Below are 11,398 nucleotides of genomic sequence, written 5' to 3'. Positions count from 1 at the left end.
GGTTCAGCAAAAAGAGCTACTAAGAAGGAGCTCCAAAGCTGGAAGGGACATCGATTTACGGTGACTGACTGCCCTGGTTGCTTCAACCTTCCCTGTGACAGAATCCCTGGTAGAGCAAGTCATCACAGATTGGGCCCTGATTGCTTTCTTTCTTTGAGCACTGTATTGGTTTGCCAGTTCTTCTCTCCTGAGCTGGGTGTAGTTCATTCTGGCTTCAAAATCAGGTTGTCCAGTGATACTTTTATCTCTCCCAATTCCCTAACCCAGACAAAACAGAACAAACCATTGCTAACGTAACATTCAGTACATTGTCATTTTGTCCCCTGTCCCAATTGGGGGAGGGGATCAAAAGTCAACATGGCAACCATGACTTCACAATCAACGCTCCAGCCATTTTAAAGTATCCAATGATATTCTTGGAAGATTTATTTATTTATCCATGCATTCAAATTTGATAATAGTTATCCATCTTCGACTGACTCTTTAAAAATTAAAAAGGTGTGAAGTTTCAATTGCATGTTCCTTCCCCGCCTCATCCTCAAGTATCAATTGCACAGAAATTGCAACTGAAGTGAGAAAAAGACTAACCATTACCTGAATGAAAAAAAAATAAACTGGAGCTATGAAAAGAAGACTGTGGTCATAACTGACTGAGAGAGTGCAAGCTTCACCTTTCCACTGTAATAGCATAGGAAGGTAGCCCTCAGGTTCCAATGGCAATTGGGATCACAACTTCCATTGCTTAAGTGGTGCGGTTATAAAGCATGATGGTGCAAAAGGACAGTTCTCCCTCCCCCGCATCTCCTTTACAAGAGAAAAACTATGGTGTGTCTCTTCTAAGCCTCTTTCCCTGCCCACTCTCTAGCTGCAGCCTATGCTGTCCCTTAATAACATCTCTTCACTTACTGTCCCAAGATCTTTCTCACATACCATTACAAGAGATTTTTTATTTTTCATTTTACCTGTTTTTATGGGAAGACTGGATAGGCAAGCATACGTTCCTTGCTGACAAAGCCTAATAGATATTGATCTACTTTCTGGATATTAATCTACTTTCTAACCTTTCTTTCACTCTGCATATTTGTTGAGGTAATTCCCCATTAGGAGAATGAGCGCATACAGGGAGATGTAGTGAGAGAAGTGAAGAATAGCACACACACAGCACACAGATACACTGTACAGTAAATGTAGGTTTTTACTTTTCAATAAATGTTTAAGCATAGTCCAAGATAACCAGTCCAAGTCATTCACAGGTAAAGCAGTCAGTGTTCAGTTCAGGGATAATCCAAATATCAAAGTCCAGTATCAAAAACAGTTCAGTAACAGACTTACATCAACGATCAGTAACAGTCATTAGGAGGAATGGCAATACTCTCCAACAGAAGGAAACAGCGACTCACTCTTCTCTCACTGAGACTAAACAACCCAGGTTTCTGGCTCCATCTTATGGCCGTTTGAGAAACTACACCCAATTACAGTTTTTGCATGTTCTTAAAGATACAGTATTAAAATGTCTATCCCGGTTTATATATTTCCAACCCAAATAACTGTTAAGTGACTTACATTCCTAACAATATTTTTAAAAACAATTTAGCTATACTCATGCTTGTCGAGGTGTAAAATACATTTATAATCCATAAGAACATATGAACATTGAAGAAGAGATAATTGAACAGTTCTTAAATTACATACAATCAACTTGCGAGCTAATTGGGGGATTTTCAGTCTTTGTCTGGAAGTATTTATCCAAGAAGGAAAATTGTAAAAGCTGACATATTTGTTTACCTGAAGTGCAGCTCACTCATGTTTCTTCTCTCCCTCTGATAACAGAAGTTTAAAAATCCACATTTTTTCACAGAAAATGCTCATTGAAGAACAAAGGGTGGGGAAAAGTAATGCAATGCAGGGATCCCTGTTTTTTATTTTCCAGAGGCCAATCCCTCATCTGCAAATATTGGGAATGGTGCCAAGATTTGCCAAAGTTGGTGTTGCAAAAGAAGACTTTCAACATAGTTTCCTCCCATAACTTTTCAAGGAAATTCTACTATTTCCTCACTTCTCTGTTTACAGTACTAATAGGCACTGCTATATATACAAGAACACCTAAACCCCCAGCCCAGCTCAAAGACATATTTAAAGAACAGAAAATTGGGTTCCTGAGGTAAGATGACAACTTGGGTGGGTTTTTGCTTCCTGTTCCTGATTGCTCTGTCTGCAGAGAGGGGACTATCCACACAGGAGGAGACAGAAACCAGCTGCTGTGCACGTGAGTCTCAATTGATCCTTTCTGGGGTGAGCCAGTTAATTAAGATAGATTGGTTTAGAGAGCTTCCTGCACTAAAGTGCTGTTTGGCATCTATGCCGCACCTTCAGGCTATGGTGAATTTTGTTTTTTGTGTTTCCTCATGGTGAAAGCCAAACACAACAATGTGGGGAAAGCATTGTCCTGTAGCCATTTCCTGCTTGGTTATTGGCCAGAGGGAGGAATGGAAGTTCAAGGAGCAAAGTTGTCAGATCCACAGAAGGAGCTTTAGTGAAATTACAGCAGTTCTAGGAAAAGGGTTTAATGGACGGGGAAAGAAATAGACCAGCGGAGTTTGCCTTTGGCCAAAAAGTGTGTAAGGTAATCAATTAGAATATTTGCAAACAAATTTAAACATGCCATTATTCTTCTGCCCATCTCACCCTTCCTCTTGCAGTTCAAAAAATGCAGGCTTTAAAAACTTGCAAAGGCTCAGTGAAAAAATAAGAGTGAGCTCAGCCAGAATTCTTCACAATAGAAATCCAATATTATCTGCTGACTCATCCTTGTTTTCTAGTATCCAAACTAGGACCACTGTGTGACTTGTCTGACTGCGAGGAAAACCTTCTTGCTTTTGTTTAGTTTTTCACTCTGTTTATTCTCTTTCTTCTATTCCAGAGCTGAAAGGCTTAGCACAATGTGGGAGTGACAAGATTGTTCTCCAGGGCCAGGCAGGAATACCAGGAATTCCAGGTGTGCCAGGAACAAATGGTCTTCCTGGAGCTAGGGGTGAGCCAGGACCTCAGGGCCCCCCAGGTAAGTTGATACCTACTTCTGTTGATGATTGATGTCAAGGAGATCTAGCAGCTTATTTCCTCTGTTACTAGGAAACTCATAGCCTGGACTTTCTAGAAGAAAGACTGTTGGAGAAAGCATTACCAAGGTTACAGGCAGAAGGATGAAAAACCATGACCTGGCCCTCAAATTCCAGCTAAGAGGGGAGGATGCAGTACTAGCAAAGTTGTATTTCAGGTCCAGAAGAAGGTTTTTAAAATGCTGATGATTGTGCATTAGTAGCAGTTGGGAACTTTTAGGGAGGATGGAATGGATCATTTTGTTAAAAGAACTATTCTTATGCCCACCAGCTTTCTTCCTTTCCAGGGATCAATCAGTTCTTTCCTAGTAAGGTGTTATTGTTTTCACAGTGCTTGAGAAAGATGAGGAAAACCTTGAAAAACAATGCAAGTTTAGAATAGTTATACATTCTTCCATTATGTGGAAAGTATATAAGTAGCTCTCCTGTTTATCAAAGGGTTGTTGCCCCCTTTTTGCCAACTGAGAGATAGAAGCCTCTGTGATGACCTCGTTTTTTTTACCAAGACAAGATTTGGAATCTCTTGGTATATTCCAGATGTTCTTTTAAGGGACATTGTTCTGTTCTCCTTAGGTGAAAAGGGCTCTGCTGGGATACCTGGAAAAGCTGGACCAAAGGGAGACAAAGGAGACAATGGTAATGTATCTCCAGAGATCCATTTTTGAATGAGGGAGATTTATGGAAATCCCAAGTCTCTCGGCCTCCAAATAAATATTTTTACTTTTATACTTTGGGGATCACTCTGCAAGACAAGCTCTTTGCAAATGTATTTTCTACATGTCTATTCCTCTATGCAAGAAAATAGATAGCAAACTTGCATAAAAAAGGTGTGGTTATATAGATAGTTCTCAATGTATGACCACAATTGAGACCAACATTTTCATTGCTAAGATGATTGTTAAATAAGTTTGCCCCTTTTTTATGACCTTTCTTGCCACCGTTGTTAAGTGAATGGCTGCAGTTGCTATAAGTTAGTAACATGACTGTTAAGGAAATCTGGTTTCCCCAGTGGCTTTGATTGTCAGAAAGTTGCCAAGGTGACCACAAGGCTCTGGGAAACTTCAGTCATTATAAGTATGGGCAAGTTGCCAAGCTTCCGAATTTTGATCATGTGAATCGAGAGATGCTGCAACAATTGTCATGTCATAAGTCACTTTTTTCTCTCTCTCTTTCCACAGGGGAACCCTGCCGCTTAGAAGGCTGTCAGCGGGAAGGTATGTCTATGCATTCTCCCTTCCTTGTTCAGTCACTTCAAACTTCCCCAGATAATTGGCACAAATGCCATCAGCTTGGTTTTATCTTCATTTTCATCTTCCTTTATTTGACCTTTATGACTCAGGATAATAAATGCAAAACTGTCTGAATAGGCTAGAATGGATGCTTGGCATAGTACAAAGTCTCTGATCAAGATTAAGGTTTGTTGTGATGCATATCTGTTGAGGTAATTCCCCGTTAGGAGAATGAGCGCACACAGGGAGACGTAGTGAGAGAAGTGTTTGAATAATACACACACAGCACACAGATACACTGTACAGTAAATGTAGATTTTTACTTTCAGAAATGTTAAGCAAAGTTCAAACACAGTCCAAAATCATTCACAGATAAGTCAGTCGGTTTTTAGTCCAGGGATAATCCAATAGCAAAGTCCAATGTCAAAAACAGTTCAGTATCAGACTTACATTAAATCCAAGAATAACAGTCAATACAGGAACGGCAATACTCTCCAACAGAAGGTAACAAGAGACTCACTCACACTCTCTTCTGAGACTAAGACTAAGACTAAACAACCCAGGTTTCTTATGGCCGTTTGAGAAACTACACCCAATTACAAGTTTAGGATTCTCTTAAAGATACAGTATTAACATGTTTGTCCTGGTTTATATATTTTAAACCCAAATACCTGTTAGTTGACTTACATTCCTAACAATTTCATCTGCACATATCAGCTTTCCCCAACCTGTGTCTTCTAAGAATGTTAGACTCTAGTTCCCATAATCCCCCCTCCCAAATAATGAATGGCTCTAGTTGGGAGAAAACTGCTACATATTCAAATACTGTATGTTTTACTCAGATCTATCTATACCTACATTGGATATGAGATGGATGGCATATATTTTTTTATAAATAAGTAAATAAATGTTTCCTTTAAATTTTTAAATACTATTGCATACCAACGTGTATCCATTCTCCTACAATAGGCATTATGGTGATTCCACTGGAAAAGTTCTTGCATAGAAACCTGTAATTGTCCCATCACATATATTTTCAGAACAGAGAGAATCCGAACTGATCCACATATCCCCCCCCAAACCCCCCTATTCTTCTCTCAGAGGGAAGAGCCAGAAACTGCAAGGAGCTCCATGAACAAGGAGAGACTCTCACTGGCTGGTACACCATCTATCCAATCCCAGGGAAAGTGATGGTGGTTTTCTGTGACATGGAAGTAGATGGAGGGGGCTGGTTGGTAAGTAAGAGATCTTAGAGAGATGTTTGCTTCCAACATAATGAAAGTGGGGAAACATCTTTTAATTCATTAGTAATACTCAAAGGCTAACTCAGCTTTTTCCAACCTGGCTCCCACCAGATCTGTTGGGGTGACAGTATCTCAGATTCCCAGCTGTTGCCCTGCTGGTTGGGAATTTCAAGAGTTGCTGTCCAGCATTCCTGGAGGGGGCCAGGTTAGAGAATCTAGAAGGCTGTCCAGTCTCTTCTTAAAAATCTCCAGTGATGGAGCACCCACAACTTCTGGAATCTATTCCACTGATTAACTGTTCTCAGGGACAGGAAATTTCTCCTTAGTTCTAGGTGGGACCTCTCTTCAATAAGTTTCCATCTGTTACACCTTGTCTTGCTCTCAGGTGCTTTGGGGGAAATTAGAGAAATCTTCCTTCTGCCTGCCTGAAGCAGAGATCAGGAGACCCTGGGTTCCCACTTCCTCAACATCCATCCCCACAAGCTCTGCAAAGGAGAGAAGGCAATCCTTATTCTACAGTAAAATAGGCAATCCTGTACCACCTCAGTTTTTCTTGATTCCTTCCTTTTGGTCCAGATGTGAGGGCAGGCAAAGGTGGCCTTTCATACTGCATTTTAGGTACAGACAACATGGGTAGTAGTGCTTCCACACAACATTTTAATGATGCAGTCACCCTGCCACAACGCTTGACTTTTAAAGCAGTAGCCAAGTACGAACTTACTAAGGCAGTATATGAGAGACTCAAGTGGAAATGGCATAACATTAAGAAAGCAGATTCTCTCTCTTTCCACTAGGTCTTCCAGAGGCGGCAGGATGGGTCTGTCGATTTCTACCGTAACTGGGAATCATACAAGAAAGGATTCGGGAGGCAAGGATCAGAATTCTGGTTGGGCAATGATAAGATCCATCTTCTCAGCAGTTCTGGTAAGTCCAATATCTCCTCTTGTACCTGAGGCTCAGTTTGATAAATTAAATACTTTTACACAGATAATGCTCATCACTATCAGAATTAATTTACAAGGAACAATGAATCTTGGTCCTTTCAGATTCTGTCTCTAATATTACCAGAGACTCTCTTTGCATCACAGAGACACATGAATGCATAAAAGAAAGACTCTGATATGTTCTTGTTGGTTCCAAAGACGTCATTTCCTTTTGTTGTGGTTTGCTGGCAGCCTGTGCAGATGGCAGTGGAATCGGACAGTGGGGAAGGACAGGGACCGGTCCAGGAGTCTGGGGAGGGCTCAGACGAGGCTCCTGCGACCAATGCTGAGATGGGGCCAGGACCCTCTGGAAGTGGGGTGCTGGGTGTAGAGCGTCTCGAGTCTGGCAGCAGCAAGTCTGAGGAACAATGGGAGCTGCTCCCAGTGCGCGTGTATGCAGAGCTGCTAGAAGGCAAAAGCAGCTGAGACAAAAGGGGTGACTCAGGAGTAAGGCTTGGAGGTGATTGCCCCTCCCATAAGGTATAAAGGACAGGCAAAGGTGAAGAAACCTTCATAGGAAGCAAAATCATTTGTTCTGTTTGGATTAATCCTTGAAGCTCTATGTGGACTTTGTACTTCGGTTGGTTTTTTATAGTTGTTGGCAGCAATTCAAAGGAAAGAAAGATGGGTGCTTATCTCAAAGGGACTGTTTGGGACTCATTACCGGCTGGGAATGAACATAATTCCCAGATTTGAAATAAAACAATAATTGCTTTAACTAAGCATGTGCTTAATTACAGTCTCGGGAAGCTTTGGTAGAACACCTTCCATTTCCATCCATAAAGATTAATGGTACATTCCAAATTCATAAATGAAATCTGAGGAAAATAATGAATATATTAGCCAGATATACAGTATACATGCATGGTGTCTGGCTAATATATTCATATATGCAACCAGGAAACCCGAGCTGCTATCTGTATTCCTCCTTGCTGCCTTTACTCAACATATATAGGTAGACAGCTATTTAAAATACTGACTTTGTGAAAGCAAAGGAAAAAGTGGCAACGAATGGATGACTTTCTGCCTAATTGTGCAAAACAATCAAAGCTTGTGATTTTCTGACACTGGTTTAATTTTCCTGTTCCAACTCTTGTGCTCCTGTAATTCTGTTCCTCCATGTTGTTAGTTATCATTGCTTTTCGATGGACACAGCTCGCAATTCCACTGTGTGCCACAATGATCAGTATGCTTCCCTTCAAGGATTTCTGTATCTCTAGTATTCACTCACTAACAACATTCACTCTTTGGTGTTTAGGAACACAGCAATTGCGAATTGATGTGGAAGATTTCAATGGTTCCACAACCTTTGCGACATATTCCAGTTTCAGAATCGCAAATGAAAGTGAAAACTATAAGCTAAGTTTGGGCTCCTACTTGGATGGCAACATGGGTGAGTAATACAGAGGCTGCTTCTTCATTTCAGTACCTTGATATAGATCAGAAAACACAATTATCTTCAGAAGATTAAAAATCTGTCATACAGCAGTTCATTTTCTGCAGGCTTTTAGCCAAGTCCCACATGCCTCAAGGAACCATATGAATATAAAAGGATTTCTTATGATTTGGCCTTCCACTTCTATTTATAAGAAATGTATTATTTTGATAGTGAATTTTAGAATTACCAGTATGGCTAATGCTGAAAAAATGCATTATTTCGGTACCGTTGTATATAATATTACATTTGATGGATTTCTGTCATTCTTTATACAAATCAAAGGTCCTTCTCTTGAAACAAGTATGTCTGTGTTCATATGAAGCTATTAGAATATGTACACATAGTCCTCATTTAGTAATCATAGTTGGGGCCAGCAATTCAGTTGTTAAGCAAAGTAGTCGCTAAGTGAAACGATAACTGTGCTGATCATCTTACTTCAGCTTTCCTTTGCTTTAGGAGCCCTGCAAAATCATATTTGTGGGCATTGGTCACAAAGTTAATTTTTGATCTCTATTGTAACTGTGAATGATCACTGTATGAGATGGTTGCTAAATGAAGACTAATTGTATTGCCTATGTATCGCTGCCCTGACCTTTTATGGGTGGTGATTGGAATACAGGCTAGTTTTGTTGACTGACTGCTGCCAGGAGTTTGGCAGTTCGATTCTAACTGGCTCAAGATTGACTCAGTGTTCCTTTTGCATGATATTCTAAATTTTTCAAGTTTCACCTGTACCTATGAAAGGAGCTAAATTTGTTGTGCTGCACTTTGTCACCAGGAAAAAAACAGGTTGAATTTGGCCTTAGGGTTGCTTTTCTATTATTTTGAGTTACTTTATTTCCTACTGTATTTTTTAAATGACTCTCTGCTAAATATACCATGTGTACTATGTATTTGATTCTTTCTCATTTTTTAATCTTTAATCATGAATGAATAAGTAAGGTCAAGAACTGCCATCTAGGATTTTAAACATGTATAATTTGTATATATGGTGTGTGGTGATCTTATTACAATGTTCTATGTTGATTCGTTTTTAGTTAGAATATTATGAAGTTTAGCTGTATTTGTAAACCATGGTTTATAGCTTGGCATGTGACATGATTCCAGTCAATTAGGATTTATTTAATAAAACATGGTTAAGCAAACAATGGCATAGGGAATTCCTACCTGGTAATGTGATAAACTGAATTGGGAATTTTTGCATATAAGTTACGCATTCTATTATTTTTAATTTCCTGCTGAATTCTTCCTAGCAGAGAATGTGCATTTTTCACTGTTATAGCACTGTGACTGAAAGCAACAATATACTAAATCACTGATTTTCTCCTCTGATTATCTTCACTCAGGGGATTCTTTATCAGGACATAAAGACCTGGCATTCTCTACAAAAGACAAAGACAATGATACCCGTGAACCATTGAGTTGTGCTGCAACTTACAAGGGAGGTTGGTGGTATGGCGCCTGCCACTCTTCCAACCTGAATGGCCTGTATCACAAAGGGGAACATAGCTCATTTGCTGATGGCATCAATTGGAAAGCTGGGAGAGGGTACCATTATTCTTACAAATATGTGGATATGAAAATTAAAGCTCAATAGGAGAAATATCAATATATTCAGAATTATTCAACTCTGACTTGCTGAATGAATGTATTAGCACATGAATATGCTCCTGAATTCTGTTCCTGAAAAAAGAAGACTAAATAGTGACTATCAAAACAATTGCATATGTATTTATAAATACAAATATATTGGGAGGATGACCTTCATTTGGGAATTAAAGGTATCTGAAATGAAAATGCTAATTGGAGGATGGAGGATACCCAGCTGCCTCTTGTATGAGAATTCAGCATTTTTAACTTGGGATGTAATCCACTGTTATCTTGTGGAAATAAATTTTGACTGAATGTCTAGAATTCTCATACTTTCAAATGCAAAGCAGGATCTGTGAACGGATTCTTCTTCCTTTCTGGGGATTTGTCTGTATTGCAACTTGGAAAGAGGAACACTAAAGGAAATATCCATAATTCTTGAAATATATAAGATACAGGGATTTTACTCTGCTAAAAAAATATCAATCTGATTCTCACATTCTGAAAACAGTGGACAGATTTGTTTCCCTTTATTGCTCTGTCCTCAGATATTTTTATCAAATCTCAGAAAGAGACCAGCGAACCATGACAGGATCCTATTGCAATTATTAGTAACATCACCTCAGCATCGATTTGTGTGGTACAGGGAGGGAGGGGGAGACTTTAAGAGGATGCTGAAGCCAAATTCCCAGCAGTTCTAGCTGCTGTGTCCAATTTGAAGCAATCTTGACATGAGTTCAGATTCCCTGTCATTGGCACTATATTTTATTAAGGAACATCTGCACGTTGATATCACAGTAATGGGGAAGAGGAACAATTCATTTGTGAACCTAGAATGTACTGCTTATTACACATAATTTGAAAATAAATAGCTACTGAGAAATTCCTAATGTTTGCATTCTTAATTGCCTTCCTGCCAGCCTGGGACCTGCAACTTCTTGCTGGATTCCACACTGACTTTGGTTATGGAAAGCTGGCAGGAAGTAACTTGACCTTACAAGTCAGTTAATGATGGCAGCTGAGACTACAAGGATTGCTATTGTTAAGCAATGTGGTCACACTTTATGATACCACTCAGTGACATAAATTCTGGTCACAAGTACCAGTCAGTTGAGGATTATCTATATATATTTAAGGCATGAGGCAAGCCCTTTGCCATCCTGGTGAGCAAACAACATTGTATTGTTCATTGTTTGATCACTAGGATGGGAGAGGGCTTGCCTCATGCCAAAACATTTACAGGTAGTGTCAACTCTGAAGCAAACCTGGCTGAAGCCACCCTGTCCTGCCTCTCAGTTGCCACGAAGCCTGAGAAAGAGGGGATGGGAGGACGTAGATAACCCAACTTACAGTCAAAATAAAGTTTTCCTGTGGGGACCAAGGTCATCATAACAAGTGGCTGGTGAAGGAGGAGAGGAGCCATTGGACAATATGACTGATGATACTGGGGAGGGGCGAAGTGTTAATCTTTTAATTAGGTGATAACTGTGGGATATTTCAGAGTTGGTTTTCACCAGAGGTGCTGATACAATGTATCCAATAAACCTGTTCTTAGAGGAATCTACCTGCCTCGGAGTTCTGCTTTTAATGGGTGCATTATTCAGAATGCTGACAGGTAGTTCTTGACTGACAACAGCATTTGAGATGGGAATTTCCGTCCCTGAGTAATATGGTCATAAAGCATGACCACATTGCTTAGCAACAGTGATCCCTGCAATCCTCTTTTTATAGACGGGGCTATTTCAAGGCACTTTCTCTTAGGCTGGTTTGTTGTTTATTGAAGGAAAGAAATATTTTT

The 11,398-nt window shown here is 39.8% G+C and overlaps 1 protein-coding gene across 1 annotated transcript; it reads left to right on the top strand.

Annotated features, from left to right (window-relative positions):
- Nucleotides 1-2,118: 2,118 nt before the first annotated feature.
- Nucleotides 2,119-10,483, top strand: LOC148128072 (veficolin-1-like). Its single transcript, XM_087919351.1, has 8 exons — nt 2,119-2,266; nt 2,921-3,058; nt 3,690-3,752; nt 4,295-4,330; nt 5,447-5,580; nt 6,384-6,513; nt 7,831-7,965; nt 9,357-10,483. Exons 1-8 carry the CDS (start codon nt 2,167-2,169, stop codon nt 9,605-9,607), a joined length of 987 nt encoding a protein of 328 aa, XP_087775477.1. The 5' UTR covers nt 2,119-2,166; the 3' UTR covers nt 9,608-10,483.
- Nucleotides 10,484-11,398: the final 915 nt, after the last annotated feature.

The sequence above is a fragment of the Pseudonaja textilis genome, chromosome 1 (assembly GCF_049901715.1).
Source record: "Pseudonaja textilis isolate UNSWEBS1 chromosome 1, rPseTex1.2, whole genome shotgun sequence".
Classification (NCBI taxonomy): domain Eukaryota; kingdom Metazoa; phylum Chordata; class Lepidosauria; order Squamata; family Elapidae; genus Pseudonaja; species Pseudonaja textilis.
Note: the sequence above shows the minus strand (reverse complement) of the source record. Positions and strands in the feature narration are given on the sequence as shown.